Source organism: Tympanuchus pallidicinctus, unplaced genomic scaffold (assembly GCF_026119805.1).
Source record: "Tympanuchus pallidicinctus isolate F22 unplaced genomic scaffold, pur_lepc_1.0 scaffold8, whole genome shotgun sequence".
Classification (NCBI taxonomy): domain Eukaryota; kingdom Metazoa; phylum Chordata; class Aves; order Galliformes; family Phasianidae; genus Tympanuchus; species Tympanuchus pallidicinctus.
The window spans coordinates 50,282,683-50,309,756 of NW_026294802.1; the positions used below are offsets into that span (position 1 = coordinate 50,282,683).

Genomic DNA, 27,074 nt, shown 5'->3' on the forward strand with positions numbered 1-27,074 from the left:
GATTGCCCCATGCTTCTGCTGCAAGCCCCACTTTGTGATGGTTCACAGCAGTTACTGCTACGTTGTGAAGCTGACAATCCCTACTATCTTCTCCAAACTGTCTCTGGGTTTGGTTGCTGCTCCAAGGGACCTAAGACACAGCTGTGGATAGAGGCCCACATCTGAGGAGCCCATTCCAGATTTCATGCCACAGCTCTCTGAGCCTTTATGCAAACTAAACAGAGCCAGGACGGCTATAAATTGTGGTTAGATGATTGTGCATTTAATGCTTCTCATAAACGCATAAAGTTTGTCTTCAGAAAGCTGTAATGAAGAAAAGCAGATTGAAGCCAGGAAGTGTCTCGTTAGCATGTGATGGAAATGTTAATCAGGGCTCCTTGAGGAGGATGTGATTAATTCATTCCCCACTCACTGCTGTGGGAGGGTCTGAGGACAAATCTGGAAGCAAAGGGTAAATTGGTTGGAAGGGGCAGAGGGAAGGGGCTGCTCTGTGGTGAGTTGGGCTCCATAGAGTTGCACTGGGTGCCTCTCCCTTGTGTTGTTGTGCTGCTGTGGGACTGGAGCAAAGACTGACCTGACAGCTGGCCTCACAGAAATGGGTAAGAAATGGTGCTCTCAGCTTCCTCATCTGAAAGTTGGAGGTGGGCACGTGTTTGATGAACAGAACTGTGCAATGAGGGAAGTGTCTGAGAGCTATGAAGTTAGCTGCTGCTGAGCGCCTGCTCCTTCCTCTCTCGTTGTCTCCCAGTCCCTCTGTGCTGCTCTGGTGGCCCTGCTCTGTTTGGAACTTGTTGCTGTTTTCCGAAGGGCTTTCAGGTGTCTGAACAGAACTGAAAGATTGAGTTCACTTCCCTTGGACTTTCATTAGTTATTATGTCTGGTTTGGATTCAAATTTCATCCTCGTTATTGCGCTTTTCACGCTCTGCCTGAAGCCTCAGTGTTGTAAAGGAGCAAAAATCCCCAGTCCCTGGGGGCCTCTATTGAATATGACTCTGGTAACATCTGGGACTCTTCCACCCCAATAGATTCGCAAGTACACAGAGGCTTTATTTTACTGACTAATGCAGCAGAAAAGAATAAAACTTCTGAAACAGTGAGACTGTAAACCAAACCCATTAAACCTGATTATTGCCAATTTGTACCCAGTACCTGTGGCTTGTAGGAAGTTCTTGCCTGTGGTTAACTGGCAGTCGTTGTTGTTTATGTGTTTATTAGTTTGTACCCAACATATGCTTAATGGCTCTTCTGCTCCATTTTTTTTTTTTATTTTTTGCTGTGGTTTTAATCTGTTTTTTGCAATGCATGGTGGTCGCAGCAGTCACAGTCTGTCTCTTCCCTGCAAGGTTTGCTGACCTTTTTGTGAGAGACCCTCTTGTGATGGGCTTTGAACTCTTGTCCTTCTCTCTAATGCTGCTTTTGTCTCATGATGCAAGGAACAACGTGGCAATGAGTTCGGTGGCTGTGTCAAATTCTGGCTGAGGGCTGGAGGGGTAAAGGCCATACCTTTTTTTGAGATAGCTGCTACATCCCAGCACCATCTGGGCAATTGGAAAATATTCCAGCTATTCCAGAGTCAGCAGAGTTGTTGCTTTTGTCAACAGAAAGGATCTTCTAACGTAACCTGGATCTTCTAACACTTCAAGTGGGTTGTTGGATGGTTCCAGAAGCAGGACCCCATATAGGAAGATTTATCTTTCACTTGTGTGTGCTGGAACTCCTTTGTCTGGGGCCTTGGTGTTTGCAGAGATCTCCTCCTTTAGAGCATTATTTCTGTGCTTATGCTCAGTTGTATCTGGAATCCAGTTTTTAAGGCTCTGTGAAAGATGATCTTTTCATGGCATACCTTACAAGAGTAAGGACATTACTATTCCAACAGATGCTGCCTCTGTAGCCAGAGGGAAATGATGTGGCTCTCCAGGGAGAATGGTTGTCCTGCAGCAAGGAAGGAGCCCAGGGCTCTCTGTGCAGAAGGAGCAGTGACCTGGGGACATGTGGATCTGTGCTGGGCTAGCAGGGGAGTGCCTGCTGTGTGTGTTATCTCTGCAAAGGGCAAGCTGGGACTGGAAATCCAAACTGCTCCTTCTGTGTGCCTTCTGGTCACCTTTCCTGGCACCTGGGAGAAAAGGTGCCAAAAACCCAAGGGTGTTTTGTTTTGTTTTGGTTTTTTTTGTGGCAATACAGTCCCAAAGGTGCTGAGCCCTATGCTGTCAGCTTGGCAGCTTTCAGCAGGGCACTAACTTCAAACACTTGGGTCCATAAACGCATGCTGGTCCTTGCCCTTCATATCATATTCCAGGAACATTCATATATGCTCATTAGAGACCTCTCCTGTCCTGCCAGGCTGCTCATCAGCTGCTCTTGAGCACCAGCCCCTTACAAACACACAACGATGCTGGCTGTGGCTCTGACTCTCAGGTCTACCCACTTCCTCACTGCTCTTAAAAAAATCCCATAACCCAGCTCTGCTCTGAGCAACTTGAGGAAGAACTGTCCTTCCTACCTGCCCCACTCGAGTCCCACACCTCACCTGCTGCAGCTTCACCCTTCACCCTTCAGCTGCAGCAGCTGCTCCCTTCTTAGCCAGGAAACCAACGTTTCTGCTCACGTTTTCAACTCGACTCTGTAAGGAATGCAAACTATTACTTCAGTGCCTGCATTTCTCTTACGGGGCTGAAGGAATGTTACCTTTGCTTAGTTGGTAGGATAGATATATTCCATAAGTCTTTGGGGAATTAATATTCATGCTATTAACTTTAACATATTGCTCTCAGTTCCACATCTTTTTGGTTTAACAAGCAGTTGCAGGCTCAAAATGATGAGCTTGGTTGAAAACGGTGCACCTCTCTGTGGAGTCTGGGGACTGAGTTTTACCAATTAAAGTCAAAATATGTTTGAACTGCACTGTGGAAAATCAACGTTCAAATTAGTAGCGTGTGGGATTAAAGTTACTGCTGTAAGAGGACCTTGCTGGAGGTCAGTGCAGTCCTCACCTGGAGGAGGCCGCCTGAGGTCAAGGTCCCTATGGGGCAGCTGGTTCAGCTCCTTTTGTGTAAGCTTGTCCTTAGGGATGCTCATGGCTGTAAGTTGGAGCACCCCTGGGCAGTGCTGCTGTCAGCAAGCACCACAGCTCCAAAAACCTCAGTGCAAGGAGGTGCAGGCAGACAAGAAAGGCAAAACTCAAACATCTCTTGGCAGTATCTGCAGTCACTTCTGGTTCTGGAGCTCACTTCAGGTTTTTACTCTTATTGTTCTTTTCTGGCAAGAAGGTCATGATAGAAAGGTCCTGCAGATATGATACAGGTCTCATGGCTTTGGGAGGGCCTAAGGTACAGCTCCTCACTTTGCTGTAGGGCAGTCACTGAAGTTTCCTGGTAAAAACACTTCTGGAACTTCTTTCCAGTCTTCCAATTTAATAGGTGGCTTCACGCCTCCTCTCGGCTGCTGCAGCACGAGGTGTGACGTGCTGGGGAGAACACAGGGAGGAGAAAACCTCTCTGAGTCTGTTCTGGGAGAGACCCAGGGGCTCCTTCTCTGCCAAATGGATCCTACTGAGCAGTTCTTCCCTTCTCTGAAATTATGTGGCCTCGTTCTTCACCCCCTGAAAGGAGCTGTGTTTGCATGGGTATGGCACAAAGTTACGCTCTGAATGGGAAGCTGGTGACATCAAACTCAAACGCTGATGGGTGCAATAATCATTAACAGATCGTTTAGAAGAAGTGTAAAGCTTCTTAATGAGTGCTTTATCGGGAACCTCCTTCTGGAACATGTTCACTGGGGTTTTCTACCTTAATCCCACGTAGCTTTCAGCCACGTTTTAAAAGTGCTTGGAGTGATTTAAACGATATGAGCACCTAAGAATTAGAGATACATATAATAATATAAAACCGACATAAAGAATGGTCCAGCCTTCAGACAAAGCGCCCTGCTAGCCTTGGTAGTGAAAATGAGTTTGCTTTGCCCCGGGGTTATTTTGTGCTACTGAGTTTGTGGCTCCAGTCCAGGGTAATTTCTAATAATGCTTTTCTATCTGTGAGCATGAAGTTGTCATTCTTTCAGCATCCGTGTGTCATGAGCTCTTCTGTCCCACTCTTGCTCACCTCGAATGAGTCACTTCTGTAGCCGATGCACTCAGCTTCTTCCATCTTGCCAGCCATACGTAGGCAATTGCATAAAGAAAGAAATAACAAGCTCTCACACCATTAAATTCAAGGAGCTGATGCATTACGAACGTGGAAAACAGAAGCAATAGAGTGCCTTGCTAATTTTTACATTAATTTACTCCAGAGGGAATAAGAAGTCTCCTAAATCAGATGCTAATTTTGTTTATTTAACTTCCTAGTCAGCACAGTGACCTTTCATCCACGAGTAAGAACAAATTAGCGCAGAAGTTCTTTGTGGGAGGCTGGAGAACTTGTCTCAACCTGATACTGAATAATACCCAATTAAAGCTACTTCCTAACAACTCTGCCTTCCCTCCTAGAAAGAAGTTTCGGATAAAAGAACAAAACGAGATGCCTTTTATTTGCCACTCTACAAAATCTCTTCACGTAACGCAAACAACCCTAACCCTGGTGTGTCTGATACAGGATTTGCAACGCTCTTGGTTATTGGTAAGAGGATAAGGAGCTTATAAATGTTTATCAGGAGGAGGATAAAAGATCCCCTGCCCCCAGTGCTAGGAGAAGAATGGATTTCCATGTCGATCAACAATCAAGGTGGGAGGGAAGCGTTTGGTAACAAAGCTGTAAACACAAGAGGAGTTTGTGGAAGGATAGGAGCTCTTCCTATTTGGTAATAGGATAAGAGATGTTAGGCAGGCCCTTTTGTGAGATAAGAAGCTTACTCTAAAATCAAAATAGTTTTTTTTGGTATCAAGAGGACCCAGAGACCTTCTGATGATGGACAGCAACCCCTGGGGGGTTTGCAGAAAGAGCAGAGGTGCTCTTGAGATGCAGCACAAGTCCATTGAGCGTGGATGTGAGAGCACCTGGAGACCTCAGAGAACTGTGGCTGAAGTAAAGCACAGGAGATGGCAGCTCCTTTGGGGTCAGTGGATGTGATGGAGCGCTGGCTGGGGGCAGCACCTGTGATTTGCAGGCATGCAGGGTTTGGGAGAGGTTTGGCATGGAGACACCTCCAGCACTGTCTCCCACCACATGAGATCTCTTTTTAAAAGCCAAGACATCTCAAAGATGCCTTGTAAAGTGCACCAGGCACTGGGTTGGCTGCAGGGCTGGGTGGGCAGCTAACAGCAGAAGTAGCTGGCATTAAATCTGTAGCACGAGTTTTGTCACAATAGGTTTGGTTCTTCTGCTGGCAGTGTAGTTTAGGTACAAATGGCCTTCTGCTGCAGCTGGACTGGTGGAAAGGTGATCTGTAAGATCTGTGCTGTGTTGGAATGCAATGCTTGAACACATCTGGTGCTGTCCTATGCAGCCTGTTTTCCCACTGAATTTGAACGAGCCATGGGGACTGGGTGAAATTCATAAGTGTGTGCCAGAGAAGTGTGAACCAAATATGTGATCCTGTGCTAAGCATGCTGTACTGTAGAGGTCATACTGCACAGCTCCTTTTAGTCCCAATGAAGTCCCACAGTCGTGTGAGATGTCCTCTTCGAAAGCTGCTCCTCCCAGCAGGAACTTGGGACCACAAGATAAAATGAATCCTAGCGTATTTCCAGCTCTGTTCTCCTGTGCCTGGCTGAAGCCATCTGTTCATGCACTGCACGGGTCACTAGATGCTAGGACATGTCACTAGGAGAGAAGCCTATTTAATTCTTCCTATTGCAGAAGGGGCTGGCAAACAGCCCGGGAGCACTGCATGTACCCACTTCTGCACCCTGAGTCTGAAAGGTTTGAGCTGCAAATTTAAAGCCATCCATGCTCATGGCTCCCCCTCCCACCCCGCTGTGCACATGGACTCGCCTCCAGCTCCAACATGCGGGTCAGCTCGGCTGAGGGCTGAGGTTTGGGCTTCCTTCCAGTTGGGTACAGGGAATGGATTCCAGCCTTGCTTATCCTCCCCTTGATGAAGCCTCCAGCTCCAATCCCAACCCGTTATCGGAGGGATCCAGATGCTAGCCAGCAGAGCGTGGTCCTTGGCAGGGCCTGTACGTGCTGTGGCCTCTTTGTAGGACCATGGAGCAGCAGTGCTGGAGCTGCTCCTGGGGCTGGCAGCAGACCAGGCTGACAGCACATTTATTTATCAGCGGTCGAAATTCGTGTGCTAAGTCCATTCAGATGCCCGAGTTATTTTCTTAATGGATATTGCTCTGCGAATTGTGCACGGTCATTTATTTTTAGATGTGCCCATTGGTTTTGGGGAGGAGCAGAGAGATGCTATGGACTTGTCCCCTCTGAGCTCGGGTACCTGTTGGTGCGTGGCAGATCTTCACCATAAATAACCCCCAGCTCTGTAAGATCTGTAGGATGCACACTCAGCATCTGGCTGCGTGTCACCCCCAATAAATACAATATAAAAACATCCCTGGGACCCTCCTGAGCGAGCTGCTGCCCCGGATGTGTCCCACGTCAGGGGCTCTCCCTGCCCTCCCACCCGTGGGGAGCTCACATTTCCCACTTCCAGATGAATCTCCCTCTCTGGAGTCTGACTCCAGCAAAGGAATGATTTGCACTTACAGCGCTGCTAATGAATTTCTGAAATAAGGAATTAATTACCGTCTGTCTAAATTAGAGTTGTCCTATCCTTTGAGATCCATCTTTTTGATTCTAATTAATTTTAAAAATTACTTCTAGAGTCTTCAGTAGAGATTCTAATTTATTTTACTCTAATATTATTTCTCTGATAAGCAATTTAATTTTTTAGATCGGAATCCGCCTAATCTCGAATTTGTCACACAAACTCCTCTCTCTCAGATACTGTTTACAGAATTTGGGAGATGACAGACGATGCACAAATCCTTTCTTCTTTTTTCCTTTTAAACACCTGAATGCGTGTTCAAAGGAGATTAATTGAAACCCTTCACTGCGCCGTGTTTAGGAAAGATCCTTAATATTTTAGAACCAAAAACAAATATTAGTTAGAAAGCTTCTCTAATTGCGCTATTTCACGGAGAAAAATGCATGTCTAATTTGCTTTTCTTTTTTTTTTAAAGAACACTTGCTTTATGGGTATTTGCTGGAGTCTGACAGTTACTTAACTGGCTGTTTTTATTAACTCGTGTTCTCAGCATCGGGCGCGCTGGCAGCTGGGGAAAATTCAGATATCAATTTTACGTTCTTATCTAAGCTGCCATCCCACAGGCTGCAATGAGCTGCACAGCAAACTTCGCTCTGACTCCTGAATTTGTCCTGTCTGAGTTTCAGACTTCAGAGCATTATTTTTGCCCTTGGTGGTGATTCCTGCACCTTAGCTGAGACTGGGGCTCCCAAGTGCTTCATCTCTGGGGTCTTCAATCCAAGCACAAAAGCCCACAAAGGGCAAATCTTGGCCCACTGGCCCGTCTCTTCCTCTGCTTGGTGGCAGTCTTTGTCAAGGACGAGGGCAGGTGGATTGGTGACATTTGGAAGTGATGGTAGGGCAGTTGGTCCTACAGATTGGGTCTCCATCTTGGTTATCAAGCAACATCCCATGTTGGAAGGGGCCCACCATCATCTCCATCATGGGTACCATAGAATATCCCAAGTTGGAAGGGACCTAGAACGATCGCTGAGTCCAAATCCTGAGCAGTCTATAGGCACACAGCCCTCTCCATTGGCACTTGTGTATTTTCTTGCCAAATATGAATGAAAGGTTTAAAAACATATTAGCAAGGGACAGATGTGAATGGAGATCTCACAGTGCTTGCCATATCTCTTGCAAAAGCTACAGAGCTCTGGAATTCTTCCTGGATTCCATGGAATTTGGGCTTTCCATGTATATCTTTGTGGAGAAGACCCCTTCTCTGCAGCCTTTCCATGCCCCATCTTATGGTACATGATCAGTTTTCACACTGATGTGTGCTGAGAAGCTCTGGTTTAATGAAGCTGATGCAGTTACTTGACTGTGCACCTGCTTGCTGTGTAGGGAAGACCTTGTCCTTGTAAAACTCTGCTGCTTATGTTGGTATGCAGGGGAGGCAAGAAAGTCCTTCGTCATTTTGGACAATTTTACATTATAGTTTGTTTGGGTTCTTAAGCTCCTTCTATTTGTATTTTTTAATTCCCACCTGCGTGTGGTATGGATCTTGGATTCTAAGAATCCCAGATGCTTAGCAGATGGTTAGCTCGAAAAAATAATCAAAGAGGCAGCAAAATTCTGTGTTCATGAGCTCCTATTTATTTCAATCTGGTGTTTTGCCTCACAACAAGACTAATAAGCAATTACTCTAGCATCTCAAATGCTTATGCAGTGTAAATGCATCTGTCAACCAGATTCAACATCATCAATAAAGCTGCCAAAGCTGTTCATAACTCAATGATATATGCTTTGAGCATCTTTTTTGAATATAATTTAAAGATTGCAGTCCTATGATTCCGACATTATTTTGTGTGTGTTTAAAATACCTCCAGCTGGAAAGATCCCTGCCTTGCGTCACATCATCACCTCTGCTGTGTGGGCTGCTGTCAGCCGTGCCATTTGGCTTGAGTGCCCATCACAGTTCTGGCTGTTCCTACAGGGCTCCCACTGGGGATGCTGGAGATGCAGGCAGCTCTATGGGATTTGCAGCATTTCGTTCCTCTTTTGCTCTTCTGGTGAACGTTTTCCCCTGTGCAGAATTCCATTGCAGTGTGAGAATTCCTCAACAGAGAAGGTGTATTTCACAGTGCCTTGGGTAGTAGTTTTTTGGGTTTGTTTTCCCCATTTTAATGTTCTCTAAAGACATCTGTTTGTAAGGGGCCGGCTGCTGTGATCAGTCTCTATGTATACATGCACATCTTAATTGTTTTTCTGAATTTCAATCCAATTTGACAGCAATGTCCAAAACATGATGATTTCATTATTACGCATGAACAAATTATAGCTCCTTGCTGCAAACTGGCACCTAGCCATAGCTTTGGAATTACTTAACAGGCAATGAGAATCCCCTCTCTCCCCTCCCATGCTGCTGTCATACCTCCCTTTCCTTACCATCTTCCCTCACCTACTTTGTGCCTGAAAACTTTTTGTATCATTATAAAATCACAATCATTTGAGTTGGAGGGGCCCCTTAAAGGCTGTTTGGTCCCTCTCCCTGCATGCACAGGGACACCCACAGCTCCATCAGTGCTCAGAGCCCCAGCAGCCTCACCTTGGCTGTCTGCAGGGATGGCCACTATCACCTCTCTGGGCAACCTTTGCCACTGCTTCAAGTGCCCTTGTATCCAATCTTTTCTTTATATCCCAATAGTGTTTGTGGATGCAGAGATCCATGCCTCAGCTGTAGGAAGAGCAGCCCCACAAGCTCATCTGTTCATTATATCCCAAAGGCAAAGGAGAGGCCTTCATGCATGTCCCAGCTGCTGGAAGTACTTTGATCAGATGTAGCAGATTGCCCTGGGAGACTAAGCTGTGGGAAACAGCTCTTCCTCCATGTCGGTGCTGCTGAGCTGAGGCTTTCAACCTGTGCCATCAGATTGTGGAAAATACAGGGTATTTTCTTTGTTGAGTGTGGGTTGGTCTGGTTGGTGCCTGCCAGTTGCTGGTCCAGTGTGGAGGCACAAAGACATGCCTGGAGTCCCAGCTTCAATACCAGCATCTTGGTTGTGCTCAGAGGCATGTGAATGCCGAGAACCCACACTGAAATGAGCATCGTTCTGCTCCATCCTTGCATCAACTAAAGCCAGGTGGAGCAAGGCAGAGGCTGTGGGCATGGCTGACAGCCGTGTGCAGCCAAATCACTGACAGCTGTCCTGCTTTGCCCCCTGCTGCTCACCATTACCTGGTCACGCTTATCCAGGTGGGGTCTTGGCATCAGAAATGGACGCTGAAATCCCTTGCAGTTTAGCTGCCCCATCTCAGCTTTCCAGAGCTGCTGCTGCAGCGGTTCAGGATGGACCCTGCTCGGCTCTCTCCCTGAGGGGTAGAACCCAGCTTTCTGTCACTGTGTAATGGGATTACGGTCATTTTCTTGTTTACCAGCTTTCCTTTAGCTCTCAGTGTGGCTGTTTGCTATCAGGGCACTCTCAGCCGCTTGCATTTTTCCAAGTGCAGCGCACGTTCCCCAGCTTGAAGCAGAGCAGCTCATCAATCACAGGAAGCGATGCTCGCTGGGGTTTGGTTCCTTCTTATCTCTGCTACCAAATTCTCACAGACCCTCTTGGCCACGTGTTGCTGTTGCACTGGGACTGACTGTTCCTCCCATCAGGATCACCTTGTGAGAGCCAAAATCCTCTGCTCACATTGCAAGCTGACTGTGCTTATTTACTCTGCCTATGTTTTCTCGCTGCCTACCAGTGTGAGCCTCCTGTGCTTTCGGTTTGTGTTGTGCCTTAAACCAGAGTTAATGGAATAGAGATTTCTGAGAAAAGAGATCACGAGGTTTCTTTGTGATTATAGATTTTTTTTTTTTTAAGTTTCTGTGCAAATAAGAACCTGAGCATGTCAATGCAGGAGGCAATGCATGGCTTCACTACTCTGCTCTCTCAACTGTGGGAGCTCCTGAGGGGGAAAGAGCTGGTTAAAGCAGCAGGCTAGGAGCAGCAGCCCGAGGCTGGGAAAAGGAATTGTTACAGGGCTATTTGGAAAAGCTCAGCTTTGGGAAGAGGTCAGCTGTGTTGTTTGTGTCTTCGCAATGGGCTCTATTTTATTTTGTCAGCTTCCCTTATGTTTTGCAAATAGCTGCCACCTCTGTTAAGATGGGCTCTGCATTCTTTAGATATGTGTGTTCAAATTGCTCCTCCTGGGTCTGCCATGCAAGGAGACTAAAAACCCAGGACCACCCCTGCAGCTTCTGAAACTGGTGACATCGGATGCTCACCAAAACACCACCCACAAACAGTGAATCTGGAATGCACCATTGGGCTGAGGAGGAACCGGAGGATCACTTCAGACTGAGTGTTTTTATACAGCTGATCACAGTGCATGATTTTATTCCATTATATGCTTTTGCAGCTAAGAATAATTGTAAGGTGCAATAGTGATGATATTTTCCCTTACCCAGCTGACCCTGTCCCACTGAGCTCTCCAGCCTCCTTTTATAGGCAAGAGGCATAGGGAAAGAAAGGTGGCAGAGAAATTTAAAACACTTTGTATTGTAGAGAAGAGTGATGGAGCATATGTGGAGTGGTTAATAGCATGGTGCAAGTAACTGATGGCGCTGATATGTGGGGAATCGCCGTGTGAGCTCACACTAATTAAACCCTTAATCAGCACAGTGTAACCATCACCACTCAGGGAGATGCTGCCCTGGGTCTGGTGAGAGCTGTGGGTTACAACTGCTGCAAAAATCCCCCCAGCAGCAGAGCCTGGGGGAAATGAGTTCGGTGCCAGAGAACTGGAGGGAGGGGAGCAGCTCGTGCTTACGGAAATGCAGAACTGGCTGCATGAAACTTTCATGATGTTTCTGAGTTTCCCCATGTCGAGGCTTGGTGTAAATTCTGTGCTGCTTGTGGAGGTCAGTAGGGCAGCTCGCTGCGTATCGATCTTTCTCTCTGCGTTATCGTCGGGTGTAACTAAAAACAATCCAGGAGTGTATGCATGTGAGCCTGCATTCAGGCAGACAAATGCAAATCTCCTTCCTGTTCTGCAGGGTGAATTCCATCAAGGAAATTGGTTTTGGAGTGGAAGCCAGCCCCATTTTTTTTTTTTTTTTTCCCAGTAGAAGAAATAGAAACGTCAGGTTTCAGGACCGTATACATCTCTGCCTCTACACCAACAAAAAATAATCAGGCTCCCATCAAAACGTGTCCCCTCTTATCTTGACAGCTGCTGACAGTGATGGAGACTGACAGGTTTAAGAGATCAAACACAAGACAACCCATACTGCATTTCAAACCACCCGAGGCTCTTAAGAGCCGTTGTGACATCTGGAGGTCTCAGGAACACGAATGATGCTCGGCAACACCTCTGTCCACATCAACCCTCATTTAGAATCATAGAATCATTCGAGTTGGAAGGGGCCCTTAAAGACATCTGGTCCCACTCCCTGCACTGAACAGGGACACCCGCAGCTCCATCAGTGCTCAGAGCCATCCCCTCACCTTGGGTGTCTGCAGGGTTGGGGCATCACCACCTCTCTGGGCAACCTGTGCTGCTGCCTCACTGTCCTTAGTGTAAGAAATACCACTGTTATCAATTAATAGCTTTCTCCACTTTGAACTCACTATCCAACATGTGCACTACATGTGTTTCTCTGTTAGGGATCAGGCTGTCTTGAAGGCCGGAGGCCATGGGAATGGTGATAGGATATGCGAGATGAATATGGAGCTGTAAGAGGATGCCTTGTGCCAAATAGTACATTGGGAACATGACGTGGGTTCCACAGTGACACTGGAGGGAAACCACGAGCAATTGGACTCAAATGGTGCTCAGGGAATGCAGAGAACTCTCCCATTTGCAGCAAGGCTGGCTCACAACACAGTTATTTGAGGGTTATGCAACTGTTGGAGACTGCACGATGTGCTCTGGTGACTCAAGGTGAAGCAGGCTGCCTTTTCACCCCTCAGCTGTCAGTTTTCCAGGCTGCTGGCACGTATAGGCCTGAGAGCTGTGAAGGGCACCACTGGGCCTGGTGCAGGTGATGCTGCTCCCAGCAGTGCCAGCGTGTTAATGATGCAATAATGTGGTTACATTTCCCACTTTTCCAAGCACTAATACTGCGATTACTTCATCTCAATAATGTCCAGGCTCAGGCTGCCATGTTAGCTTCCTGAAGTGCAATTTACAGGCGTGATAAATTAGCCTTATATCTCGATCCTTCCTTTATCTGCTGTTCCTTTTTCTTCAAGAGCCGTGCAGATGTGGTACTCAGGGACGTGGTGTAGTGGGTGATGTTGGTGACGGGTGAACAGTCGGACCAAATGATCTCCGAGGTCTCTTTCAACCATAATGATTCTACGATTCTTACTCTAAAATAATATTAGGTGACCTCCAAGCATGGAATACAGCATGGAGAGGGTTGCCTGGATGGCCTCCGAATTGTCTGTGCCTTTTTTGTGTGGTTCTGTTTCACCAGCTCAGCCCAGGGCATTGGGCACAGTGCTGGCAGCTCATGTCCTCAGATCCTGAAAGGGATGGAGAGAGCAAATCTCCTCCTAGGACACAGCGAGTGGCACCTGAGCTGGGTGGCTGTGCCTGGTGACAGTGCTGAGCACCCTCACCAACTGCATGTCATACAGAGCACAGCTGCTCTGAGCTGGTTTACTCAGCACAATACAGAGGTGTCTGCTTTTGCTGTCAGTTGCTCTGAGCAATCCCAAGCAGAGCAGCTTGAAAGAGTGGAGAGTTTCTTGTCTCCACTCTTTCCTTTAAACAAATGGGCATTTTCTTTCTTTCTTTCTTTCTTTTTTTTTTTTTTTTTTTTTAGCAGCTAATGTTCATTTTGCGTGCGGGCACGCAGTTCCAATTCTGTTTGAGAATGCACACAGTGCAGTGCAAAAATAAAGATTGCATCTCATCCATAATGCATGCCCCAGCAATCCGCTTTAACAAATTACCCAAGTAGATTCCTCTGATGGGGCTAAGGGGAAAGGGGGGTGGGGGGAGGGATTGTAACAAGTATCTTTCTAAAGAAAGGAAAGGCAAACACGCACAAAAAGTAGGCAGCAGGGCTTTTCTCAAGAGGAATCGATTCAGAAAGCAGGCTGGGTGCTGGGCTTGGACAGGACAGCAGCCCTGAGATCCCTGACCTCCCTTCAGATCATTGCGCTCCATGGAGGGCACATCTTCAGGCTCTTAAAGTCGGGCAGAGGGGAAGAAGGGGTGCCCCTGTGTGTGAGGTTATCCTGCATGGGGGAACCCGTGTGCATGGGGGTACCCGTGTTGTACTGTGCTGGGGGTACCGTGATAGGAATGGGAGGGTGGTTGGACTAGATGATCTTGCAGGTCGTTTCCAACCTTGTGATTCTGTGATTCTGTGATTCTGTGATTCTGTGATTCTGTGATTCTGTGATTCTGTGATTCTGTGATTCTGTGATTCTGTGATTCTGTGGTTGTTGACACTTTATTTCCACCCATTGCAGATGTGAGCAGGAGGGCAGCGTGTGGCACTTTGCAGAGCGCAGTGCTGCCAGGTGAGGCTTCGTGTCAGAGTCAGCAGCCTGCAAAGCCTTTTGGCTTTGAGTGTCAACAGAACATCAAAAGGTGCTGCAGCTATTTCTGGTTTTGGTGGTGTTTTTTTGTTTTATTTTTCTTTCCTCCTCTCTTTTCCATATTGCAGCTTCTGTTGAATTTGGAAGTGATGACAGGAGCCGCTTTGTCTCGTTCAGGGTTGAGAATAAAGCCAGAGCGCAAGCAAGGTGTTGTGCACCTCGCTCAGCTCTGCAGGTGACATTCAGCAGGGTGTGAGCCCTGTCCTGCCTGAACCCCGGTGTGAATTGCACACCCCCCCAAAACGCAGCTTCGGTGAATTAAAATACCACCCTGTTCTACTGTGCTTTTGTTTTTAAACGCTTGACTGCATTAGCATTGATTTATTTTTAATACAACCAGCTGCTGCGATTTGGGGCATTGCTTCCGTTTGTTCGCTTTGGCGACTGTAATGACAGCTACAGGCACAGCCTGCAGGACAGGGGGCTGGTGGCAGGAATGTTGTGTGACACCAGCAGCGCCTTCACTCATTGCTTGTAGGGGCTTAAGGAGAAGGAAAAAGCATTCTCTTGCTTTTCTCGGCTGTTTCCAATCACCTTGCACATGAAATGGAAGCACAGACAGGAATTCCCTAAGTAAATGAGCCCCTCCTTTAATTCTATTTGCTTATGCCGCTGATTTTTCTCCCCCGTAATTATTTTTACAGGAAAACTTAATTCTGTGTAATGGGGACAAAGTTTAACACTCCATAAGCTTTGTCTGCTGCAGCCCTCCATCTGCTACGCTTTTTTAGCTTAATTGTTTTTAAACTGGCCCAGTAAATAGCGCGTTTAAGAGGCGCTCCTCGTCGAGATGCAATGCTTTGATCTCATAGAACTGTCTGGTTTTAAAGAGCTGATGATCCACCAGCATTTTTTTCTTCCCAGTAGGGAACCTGTCTGCCTCACCTGCCCTGCTCTGCCAGAGCTCCGTTCAGACTGATGGAAGGCAAAGGGGCTCAGGAGCAGAGCTGGGCACAGCAGGGACCAGCAGGAGTCAGTGACAAATCAGCTCAGGAAAAAAAGGAAACGTTTAATTTTTATTATTTAATCACAGATGGTGTAAGGGAAAAAAAAAAAAAAAGAAAAAAAGCTGCACGAAGACCAAGAGAGGGGTTGCACTATATATAGATGTACAGCTGTTTCCTTCAGGTGTTATAACTCAAAAACGTAGGATGATTAATTTTGAAAGTTGAAATGTATAGCAGATTCTGATTACATCTGAGTGTCTATAATTTAGCTACTTAGTAAAATTAACTTGACGTTTTTAGTGAGCTGTGAGGACAATAATGTGTGAAGAGACTGAAGAGCAAGTTTGACTGCATGCTCTTTCCTTACCTCCCCCCCTCACTTTTCAATTTGCAAAGTTAAAAATAAACTTTTTCACTTTTTTTCCTGCATCTTTCCTTTAATCCAGACAAATGAGTTTGCCTCCCCCTGCTGTCAGCTGCAGTCCAACGTTTTGCTTCGGAGCATCTCAGAAGGAGAGGTTGAGCACTGCGCAGCCAGGAGCAGGAACAGAGCTTTGGGCAGCCCAGGTAAGGAGCAGCCCAGCTTGGGATCTCATTGCTGTGCTTCAGAGAAAACCCAGTGCTGTGATTTTGGGAAAATCAGGCAGCTCAAAAGCGTGTGGCTGTTGTTCTACCTTTAATAAAACCCCACCAGCACACACAACCCTTGTGGGGAGCACAGCCAGCATTCAGTGAGCACAAACTCATTTTCCAGTGAAAGCCTCTTGCTCTTGCCTGTTCTCCAGAGCGCAGCGTGAAGGACCCAACAGAACCCAACTCTGTGCTGAGGTATCCCAGACCTCGTTGCCAACCTCTGTGGATGATGAGGGTAAGTTATCTTGTACAGCATCATCAACTTCAAACTCATTTTGTTCCACAGAGCCAGGACTGCGCCACGTTTTTGTAACCAACAAGCACTTTCAGTGCTTATGTGAGGGTTAAACTTAATGGTGTCCCAGCTCATGCTGTGCCACTACCTGCATAGAGTCTGTGTGGGCAGCTTGGACTGAGCTGTGGAAAAGGCAACAGAGGATGAAGGGAGCACAACCACATATGTGTGGTGCTGCCTGGCCAAAATATTGCTATGAGAGCACTTTTAAAAGTAATAATAAATGATTAGCTTTAAAATTAGGACATTTTGGAGTGTTTGTAGCAGAAAAATGGATTTCAAAACTGTCAAGCTGTGGTCTTTCTGCGAGGTCCTGTTCTCTTCGTATGGATTTGAGGGGTACAGAAGGGAGTGCAATGCTTGTGCCAACAGCAAAATGCCTTTTGATTGTGGCTGCTTGAAAGCAGGCTCTCAAAGGGAGAACTTAGCAGTGATGTGAGCAAACACAGCTGCAAGGGCTGCATTCCATTTGCTCCATGATGACAGACTCAGAGCTCTGTGCCCGCCGTACCGAAGATGCCCAGCCTTGCCTTCTTTGTTCAACAAGAGCTCGAAGTTCTGCCGTCTCAAACAAAACAACGCAAACAGATCTGTGATTATGTTAAAATTTAATTGAGTGGTCTGACCCTATACAGTACTTTCAGACCTAGCATCAATCTAACTTCCTAACAGGGCAGTGAGGAAGCACAGGAGGTGGCTTCCAGGAGAATCTTCCAGATGAGATTTAAATGCTTTTAAATACTGAACATTATTTATGTTACTATAAAGCAACGACAGCTGGCAAAACCATTCTTCTTTCACCTCTGTTCTGTCATTTCAGCAGTAGAGAAAAGGGCTGGAAGATGGATTGTGCTCTTGATTCTTTCAGGACCTGTATGACTACAACAACAAACAGCTGTATAACACAATATAAAATCTCAAATGAGCCAGCTTTAAAAAAAATCTGGGTTTTTTCAATAACTCCAGTACCATGTTTTTGTAATAAATATTAAAAACCAACATCTTTTACATTACAGAAAATGTTAAATAAGTTATTTACAAAAAAAAATTTCTTTTTGCTCTCCTCCCTCCCCACAGCTGGTTCTGTAAAAATATTCTTTCAGCTCTTTTAACATCAATAAATAGTAAGGCATAAAGAAGCAACCACCATGCAGAGGAACGGTCTGTCTTTATTAGTGGACCTTTCTCCTTCAGAGAATCCTTTTTTTGCTGGAATAGGAAGCTGGTTTTTGATTGTCAGCTGCTGGGACCTGGTTAGAAAAGCAATAATTAATACTGTTGTGCTGTACTGCACAGATCCAGTCCCTATCCCTGAGCTCTCATCCCACAAAAGAATCAGCAAATCCTGTGTTCAGCTGATCTACCCACAAAAGATGAGATTTCTGTAAGCAGAAAGACTTCATGTCCTCAACCTCCAACTCAGGTAGGACTGAGCCTGTGTAGGAGCTGCATAAGGAGGTGCTCAGAAGGTGCTGGTGATGAGGATAATAGAGAAGAGATTCACAAAAAGAGAGAGAAATTTAAGGGCGGGCTGGGAACCATACAGCCATTGAGAATGGAATGGTGTGAGGAGAAGGATGCGATTTAGGAGTGGAGAAGTATATTACAGCCTTCTGGGAGTGAAGTCAGAGCCTTCTGGGAGAAATCAAATCCAAACAGTGGATACTTAAACGCTCAAAGTAATTTAATGCTCTGCATCAGCAAAGAGCTGTTTGCAGAAGCTTCACCTATCAGGTCTGCATTTTAGGAAAACAGAAGCACCGGTTGTTAACCCACACTCAGGCTTTAAATAAAGATGCCTTTTGTGAACTTCTTCAGTAGACAGCTTATTGGACTGGGAGCTGATGAAAATAAACCATCGGAGAAGAAAAAAGACATCTGAATATTAATCTGGGGAAAAGTATCAGAAAAGAGAGAGGGTTTAGCTGTTTGCAGGGCCAGTCATGAAACTCTAATTCAAACATCAAGTAGTGCAGAATATTTATCGTGGCAACCTGCTGTCACCCAGACTTGATCTTAATGTTGTTCCAATTGCAAACCCAAAACAAATTGGACTAATTCTGCAAAATGCTACTGGCATAGCAGTGCCTATTTCTACTGAGCATGTCAAGGAATTAAGGGCAGCAGATACTTCACTTACTTCCAGGTTTCCTCTAGCCTTCTTCAGGACATCATGAGTTAAAACCACTGGAAACAAAGAGGCAATGATTACAGGACACTGCACTGCACTCAAAGTCTTACAATCAAATAATAAACGATGTACAAACTGACATCTATGAGCTGGGCAGCAGCCAGGCAACCGTACACAGCCCCATCACCACCACTTCAGCTTTCTTACTTAGCAAAACCCAGAACTGTTCCTCTGTCCAAAGCCCTGTTTGGGCTCAATCCAAGGCATCAAAGGAACGCTTTCGGTTCATTTTAAGAGAGATGGTGCATGATCTAACAGAGGTTAGGGGGAGAAGGAAGAAAATGGTGCAGTGGAGAGGTTATGTGGGATGATGGGCTGGGAAGACAAGGGATGGCGAAGAAGTCAGCCAGCTCCTCCTGCAGTTCAAGGACAAAGCAACCTAGATATGCTTGGGGGAAATCACATCAGTGGCTCGCTCTGAAGTGGCCCAAGCTTTCTCTGCTCATTCAGCTAGTTTGCCTCTGCAGGGAGAGAGCAAGACCTGTGAATGGAGGAGGGGATGCTTCTAAACAAAACTGATATTTAGAAATGTCAGGTTAAATATGTGATTCTCTAATCTGTGTCAGCTCCATAACTGCTGAAAAATACCATTCACAAGTGCCAATTTAATATTCCAGTCTCAAAAATAAACAATTTAGCCATAATAAAGATTTTTCATTACAATAATAAGAACCCAACAACTCCAAGGGTATAGCTGTCATGAGATAATTATACCCTTGGCGGATTGCTGCAATTTGGCACTGCATTGTTACATGTTCAGAGGTTCAGATGAGGTTTATAAGCATTACATTCTCTTGCCCAGAGAAAGCAGACAGAAGACTCTGAGCCATAAGAATGTTCCAGTCTCTGACTCTAATGTATTTAGGAATGCTAAACTAAATAACAGAAACCTGAAAATCCTCAGTGGAGTGACCAGCTAGCAGGGTACTTAGAGAATGAAGCCAAGCAAGGTCACCCACTGGAATGCCTGTGGTTGCTTACTAGCAAAACAAAACAAATCTAAGCATCATCATAAACTCCAGCCTATGATTCACCAGTTTTGTTGTTTGTACACAGATGCAATTTGGAAACATTTCTGAAATTGCTCTTTAAGGCACAGGTGACTTGACATCCATAATTCCCATAATCAATGAAACTTAAAGAATCTTGTATCTAAGTCTTTCTGTGCTCCTTGCTCATAAAGAGCTCTGCTAGTAAACTCACTTCACCTGGCAAACTAGATTTTTCTAAATCAAAAATATTAAATTCAGTCCATGAAGAGAATTTAGAGTATGTGACACTAATGGTGAAGCTGCTGGGAGGCAGGCAGGACTGCGCAGTACGGCTTCAGAATACACAGGTTTCATTTGATTAGGATCTAATTCTGGGTGTGAAATGGAGTGAGTAAAATAAGAGGGAGATGCTCTGTTTCCTCTCTGAAAGTGTGGATGGAAGGAGAGGCTGTGTCCATAAGGTTCAATCTCTGCTGATTTAAACCCTGCACAGCTCTACTGAAATTACCCACTGTCTGTCTGACACGTCACTGGAACTAGGAACTGACCAAAGCAAATCAGTTAATCTCTCCTGAGGGATTTTAGTGGCACAGACACAATAATAGCTTTGATTTGTTTATATGACAAATCCCAAACTGAGTTACTAAAAACCTAAACAAAATCTAATTTTAGATTTTGTGCAAGTAACTTGTACGTTATCTGGTACAGCACTTCTGGAGGAGATGATCAAAAACCAGCTCATAAGTGGTAAAAAAGCAACAATAATCTGTATGCAGGAGATATATGAAATTTAGACATACAAATTATAGGCTATGGAGCAAAATAACACAATGAGTTAAATAGGGGCAAAATAAATGACTTGAGGAACACAGTGTTACAATAAACAATAACTTTGCATGATGCAGAGCCTTTTACAATCTAGATTAACTACTGATAGAATGAATGCCATTCAGCACAGCCTAACAGCCTTCATTTTGCTGTTTCTCTAATTCAGTGGAAGCCATGAATTACAAAAAGGAAGAGCCATTGTAAGGCACACACTTACACTGGTCAATGATGACTTTCTCCATGTTTTCCTTCAGCTGGTTTGTAGAGTGCAAGCGTTTCACTGTGCTGTGTAACTTCTTCTCTTGCTCAGTCAGTTTCTTCCGCAATCGAAGTATTTCTGCTTTCATTCCTTCATCCTGCATCCAGAGATGATGATAATATATTAAAGCATTACAGAAATTATTTATACCCTCTTAACATTTAGACTTTAGGTTCAGTTTTTAACCACCAATTCTAAGCAGGTCATGGTTGGCACCCTGTAAAACAGGACTTCAAGTAGCCCTGATGCAGTCTGCTAATAATGCACTGATCTGAATTCCCCATGCAAAGTTAAGCTTATACATTTGTCTTGTTGTGCTGTGAGATAATAGTACCTTCTGGAATTCTCCCCCAGCACTTTGCTCTTTAGAAGAGCTGATTACTCCTGTGGGGCTAAACAGAAGGCAGCGAACACTCAGTATCTTTTGGGAGGCATTCTTTCATATACTGCATTTAAGACATCAGAAGCACTCTAATGATCATAGATCTCAGTATGTTGGATAAGAAGGTCTAAAAAAGAATTCTAAATAGACTCTAATTAAGAACTGTAGTAGAAACTCAGATCTCTCACACACGAGGTCAGATTTTCTGACTGATCCAGATCAGGGTTTAAATCATACAGAAGAAAAAGCCTTTGTCTGTGTGTATCTGTGACGTGCTCAGATCACCCAAGCCAGGCCAACATACAGCTGCCCACATATACTGTGCACATAGGGATAAAAATGGAGGTGTTCCAATATCCCACATATGGAAGTGAGACATGGAAGATTTATACTGCTTTTCTGATTTAACACATATAACGGTGCCAGAAAACCGCAACAAAAACGTTATTAAAATGATATATCAAGTGTTAGCTTTCCTAAAGTTCTATTCTCTTCAGCAATCTCCTGCTTCTTTTAAGAAATACGTACAAAAAGCTCAGGGAAAAAAAAAAAATTCAGATGGATTTTACAGCCAGAGTTTGAAGCAGTTTATTGTTGAGTGGTGATATCATGACAGTACAGATAATTCATTCCTCATTCGGTTTACTTTCATTCATTTGCATACTGCAATCCTTTTTAGTTAAAATGTTATAAAACTTGTCTCGGGGTTTTGTCACACTTTTAAGAAAGCATCCTATTTTACAGCTTAGGCATCAAAAACATAACACGAAAATGTAGCTCAGATTACATCAAAGTTGCTGAAGTTTCTGTTGTTACTGGAATATATATAATCAAATTGAATTTAATTCTATAACAGGGAGTCCAAATCTTTTCTCACTGAAAGGGAATGTTTGCAGTTTGCCTAGCTTGCCTAAATATCACACGGCAAGGCTGCAGATGAAACCTGCATATAAGGAAATCTGGTAAATAAACAGCTGAGTTGTGCAGTATGATCAGCACAGGAAGGCAGTGCACATTCAGCCATGGCCTTCAGATGAGAGCTACCTAAAAACTGGGCTACCCACGGTGGATTTACAAACCATTTTCCCAGATGACATGTTCTTAACTGGTGTGTCCTCCCTGACACACTGCAACAGCTCGAGACAGCAAAACTCAAACAACATGAAACAGAACAATACCTGAGTGCTGTGAGCAGAACTATGTGCTGCTTTCATTGGAAGGGAAACTCTCCAGAGAAGTTTCAATAAACGTGCAGCCTCTTCTAAAATCTGCTGCACTGTGTTGGTGCTTGCAGAAAAGCTTTGCAGCGATGCCTGGTCTGGTACCTGTATTGTAGGATTGGACACACGTTACATTTTACCTTTAAGGAACGATGAAAATGTAATCTTGATTAGTGGTATAAATTCAGTTGATAAGGTTTCATATTTAAGATGATGTACACAGCTATTGTGTGCCAAAAAAGCTCATTTCTTCGTTTAGACAGGCTGCTGAATTGCACATTATCTCAGAATTTGAGGGAGGAAGGAGATATCTCCTCATCAATAACCATGATTAATAATAGATTACATTTACTGGATTTGCTGTGCCACATGGTAACAGTTGGCAACTCTTGCCTTCCTCCATTTGCATTTTGTGTCACGTTATTTGAAAGTCAAATGATTACAGACATCAATTCAAGCAATATAGATGTTTCTTCCTTAGCAGACCCTTTAAACTGTTCCATTTAATGCTAAAATAACTATCAGAACACACATAAAGTGTTTTCCTCTGCTGACAGATGAGAAAATCAAATTGAAGAAATTGCACAAATGTGAAATAAAGGAGAGAAAGAATGCAAGGGGAGCAAATGGATTACCAAAGCAGCAGTGATACAGAATGGGGGAGGGCAGTGAAGTAAAGGCATTTATGGTTTGTGCCCCATCCAACGTATCATCTGAACAGTGACTCGGAATTGCAATCCTCCTGTCATACAAAGCATCCCATTTGCCAAGTGGTCTGAAACTTCAACGATGTAAAGCCTGATAGGAAACCTCACTGCTTTTATCTTTACACCAACAGAAGTTAAAAACTTAGATTTCTTTTTCAGTCATTATTAGCACCTTAACTGGGTCATCTGAAAACACACGGTACTTCAGAGACCCTTGAGTGTCATTCACACATCTTTCTACTGTGAGTGTGCAGGTGATACTACAAAAAGAATTTCAGAGTTGTTGCAGGCTGCATTCTCAACAGCTTTACTAATTACTTAATATTATTACTATTATTGGAAATAGAAGTGTTCTTAGAAATATCTCTGCTAATAGTGATTCAGCAGTGTCAGTGAGCAGCCTCCAGTACAGTGTTTCACTGTTTCTACCACCAGCATCTTGTTCCAACCTTCTGTTCCAAATCTCCCCTATTGCAGGTTAAGTTTCTCAGTTCATTATTAACTGCCATGGACACATACAGATTGTTCTTTCCCTTTTGCTGAAACTTGGAGGTAGTTTGATTATCTCATCCATCCCGAATGCACTATTGGGCTGTTAACTGCACCCAGATATTAACGCTAAGTAAGAACAAATCAGTGTAAGCAAACACTTGCTCTCCTGATTCTAGGGGAAAACCTTGAAATATCTGATCTTTTTTTTCCCTTGGTATCTTTATGTCACATGTGATGCAGAAAGAAAGACTGACTGTGTCTAAGAAGTCAAGACTTTCCCATTACTGAGATATTCAAGTTGCTGGATTAGCTGCTGATATTACTGAAGTATTCACCTGCTACCAGAAAGTGGAAAAAATATATAAGAGCTTCCTCAGTGTGAAACCACCCTCGTTAGCATACATCAGTCATTGCTGTAATGGGATCACTTGTGTTACTGGAGGGCAGGGTACAGGTAAGCAGAGAACCCAGCCAGCTGGCTGTCGTCAGCTGTCTATTAAATTACTTTTAACTAACTCTCATTTCCTGGGCTTATCCCAAGCCTCCATTACAACAAAATCTCCTTTATTATTATTATCCTTAGGTTACTGATACATACCCATAGCTTAAGCCCTGTCTAAAGCATTTTACAGTTGAACCTGTTTTGCTGTTGTTTTTCAGTAACTTCCAGTGTGATGACTACCAGTTTCCATAGGAAAAGCAAGCAGTCTCACCTCATTTCAAGTAAAGTGAGACACCTTATTAAAGGACCAGAATTAACTAACTTATCCACAGCCCCATTAATACAGAATCACAAACAGGAGCCTGCATCTAGATGCAACTTCAACAGCCAAGGCTGAGGTATCCCACCAGAGTTAAGAAGTTAATAGTGCCTGCTGCACCATTAACCTGGTTGTTTTTGTAATCTATACGTTTTGCATCGCTAGGCAAAATCCAGCACTTTCTACCAGCTTTCACTGCTTACCTTTATTCCAGGCTCCTGCAGCTTCGTACCGGTGACCTCTCTTAAAGTAACCTCCATTTCTCCCAAAACCTCTTGCCCTTCTGAAATCTGTTTCCGGAGAGCATTGTAATCCTCAATCAAACCAAGGACGTGGCGCCCATTTTTGTCTGCCCACATCCGATGCCCAGGAACGAGCCGAGGGGTACATGGTGTACCAGAAGATGAGGTACTGCAGCAGTCTAAGTCATCTTTAGAGGCACAGTGTGTACCTGGCACAGAAAAGCAGTACAGATTTGTTTTATCCTTACACATAGTTGACATGAGACGTCTTTCAAACATGCACATACAGGGTACCTGTGGACGTACCTGTTTGTGCCAGCGAAAAGCCGTGTCTGTGCTTCTGCAGCTCACAAGTGTTTCTGCTGGCAGCAGGGCATTTGCAAGGATTTTCTATACATCAAAAGAGAATAAGGAAGAGCGTATCAATAGAAGTTAACACACATTTAAAAAGTCACCCTGGGTCAACTTCTGTTCCTCTTTTCTACAAGAAGTAGGGAAATGCAATGGATTTTCTTGTACTCAGGCCAAGCACCTTCCATCCTTCACCCACACTCATTATTTTTGGCATCTACCCAGAGTTGAAGATATCTCCCAAACTCAAGATGTGGCTACAGTATAGCCTGATGAAGATATTTTAATCAGCTCCATAAGGATGACACTCTGCAAAGCTACATCATACATAAGGTCAGATCTTGTATACCTGTACAAGCAGTGAGAAGGGAGGCTTTAGGCTGTATGTATGGAAAACTGCAGAGCACTTCAGCAGCAAGACAGACCATTTTTGTCCCCTGTTCATCCATAGTGGGGCCATAACCCGAAATGCAGCCATAAGAATACATTTTCCCTAATATGCTGCAACAGTATCACTTAACAGTGATTGAAATAAAGGTAAAATATTTCCTAAAAGCATAAAGGGGAAAACTGATTTATACGAAGACCATTTAGTGAACTTATTGATCCTTCCTGAGTCAACCACAGCAAATGCTATAGAAGTCTGCATTAAAATAAGAACCCTCCAGTAAGCAAAATTTCTGGCACTTCAACACAGCCATCCTTCCATCCCAGACATTTTCCATGCTTTTCTTGAATGAAAAAGAAGTGACAGTTGGAGCCTATAAGACAGCACAGTGTGCATGTCATCACCCCGTGCACTAATTGCTCTAGCATGAAAGGGATCCGAAGGGCTGATGGGCAGTTTCCAAACTGTAGAGTTGGTGTTGAATAAAGTTTTAAGAGCATCTTTAAACAAGGAACAGGTTCTACAGTGTAACCAAAGCACTTGTGGCACAGTACCGTTCATTCCTGCATAATGCTGAGATTGTTTGAAAAGATAATTGATATTCACAGCTGACACTGATCCCATTTCCTCCTTCTTTTCTTTTGAAAGCTGCTCCTCCAATTTTTCGTGCAAAGTCTTGTTTGTCTCTATGCTTCTTTCAAGCTGCACTCGCAAACTCTGTATTTCAGTCAGTAGTTCATGCAAGTCAACTGGATTATTCTGATCTTTTCGAAATTCTTCTGATGCATCACATCTGGGATCTGAAACGATTTGAAAGAAACACTTAACATCTTTCACAATTAAAATAATATCAGCCATTATCAGAATGCTGAACAAGTAAATTATAGCCAGTTTTATCCTCAATATTAAGAATTAACTACAAACGGCACTGAGATAATGGTTTGACAAAGCATGTCTTAATTGCTTTTACTCTCAAAAGATCTGAAGAGCTGAAAATTATTTTGTACTTCGTCCATAAAAGCTAATAAGTCTCATACCAACAGCAAAAATATAATAGTAAGAGAATGAAGAAGATTTACAAAATTTGAAGTGCAATAAAGCACAGTCTGGGGGAAAAAGAAGTAATGGGTAATCTTGGAGTACAGAGGAGGAATAGAGGACAACTGGGAGTTTAATTTTACACACTGCAGAGAAAAAGAAAACAGTGATCACCTGGCAACCAGCAACAAATCTGAACATCACAAAAAAAAAAAAGGCTTCATCTTTCATAGAAGGGGGTCGGTACACAAAAAATTTCATGTGTTGCTGATGCTGAAATCAAACTGTTCTCCAGATAGTGGAAAGGATTCCAGTGGCGTGAGGTGGGTGCTGCTGCTCTCTAATCACATTACCAGTTCTGCAAGGAAATGTACTTCTATCCCTGAGCCAACAGTGGCTTAATGTCTAACAACAAGAGGGCTGTTCTGTAGTTAGGCATGAAATACAGTAACAGCAGGGCATATTACTTAATGTTGGAAGAAGAGAAAAGCTGACTTTCACAAGAACTTCCAGCGGGACATTCGCTGGATCCTGTATGCTGTACTGACCAGCATTCTGCTGTTTTACCTAACCATGCTACCCCTATTTGGTGCCATATCTTCCATTAAAGGTGGAAAGCAACCTGAACATGCCTGGTCAGAGCATAAGCACACCTTGCAGCTACACTTCCCAAGTAAAAAGCAACATTTTATCATCAGGCTGTTGCTTCTGCTTTTGCAAAGCAAACCCAAGCAAAACCAAAGCAGCAGTGACCGAGCCCTACTGTCCTCTGACAAGATCATATCCAGGGAGAGAAGGGCTGCAAGAGCCCAGGGTAAAGAAATAACTGTGCTTATACCTGTCCTCTTCCTCCTTGCTTCCTCCAGCTTTTCATAAACTTTGATCTCAGTCCGGAGCGACTGCAGTAACTTCTCATTCTCGGAGAGCTGATGCTGCTTTACATTCATTTCTGTTTGCAACCTGTTAAGATCCAATAAATCACTAAGTTAATGGTTGAATTCTTACCCTTTATTTCAAAATCTAGAATCTAGTCCTCCTTCCTCAACAATTCCTCCGTTGCCTTTTGAATGTATCTATGAACCTGATTAATGTTAATGGCTATGGCTAAACACATCCACA

At 44.2% G+C, this 27,074-nt stretch overlaps 1 protein-coding gene and 1 long non-coding RNA gene across 6 annotated transcripts in view; one reads left to right on the forward strand and one right to left on the reverse strand.

Annotated features, from left to right (window-relative positions):
- Positions 1–426: 426 nt before the first annotated feature.
- LOC128073072 (uncharacterized) lies at positions 427–16,044 on the forward strand. Of its 2 annotated transcripts, none has more exons than XR_008202601.1 (3): positions 427–451; positions 15,623–15,743; positions 15,962–16,044. It is a non-coding gene; the product is annotated as an uncharacterized LOC128073072 (long non-coding RNA). The 2 variants fall into 2 exon arrangements; XR_008202600.1 differs by lacking the exon at positions 427–451 and adding an exon at positions 483–599.
- A 651-nt stretch (positions 16,045–16,695) lies between these two features.
- Positions 16,696–27,074, reverse strand: part of CDK5RAP2 (CDK5 regulatory subunit associated protein 2) — a 72,609-nt gene continuing 62,230 nt past the window's right edge. For 3 of the 4 annotated variants that reach the window (XM_052667416.1, XM_052667414.1, XM_052667415.1), the window contains 8 exons: positions 26,794–26,915; positions 25,472–25,717; positions 24,485–24,568; positions 24,140–24,387; positions 21,935–22,081; positions 20,333–20,471; positions 18,245–18,291; positions 16,696–17,354 (listed from right to left, as the gene is read on the reverse strand). In XM_052667416.1, the coding sequence (XP_052523376.1) occupies positions 17,295–17,354; positions 18,245–18,291; positions 20,333–20,471; positions 21,935–22,081; positions 24,140–24,387; positions 24,485–24,568; positions 25,472–25,717; positions 26,794–26,915 (1,093 nt within the window). In that variant the 3' untranslated portion in view covers positions 16,696–17,294. Of the gene's footprint in view, positions 18,292–20,332; positions 20,472–21,934; positions 22,082–24,139; positions 24,388–24,484; positions 24,569–25,471; positions 25,718–26,793; positions 26,916–27,074 lie in introns of all 4 variants that reach the window. The other variant, XM_052667413.1, reaches the window with a different exon arrangement.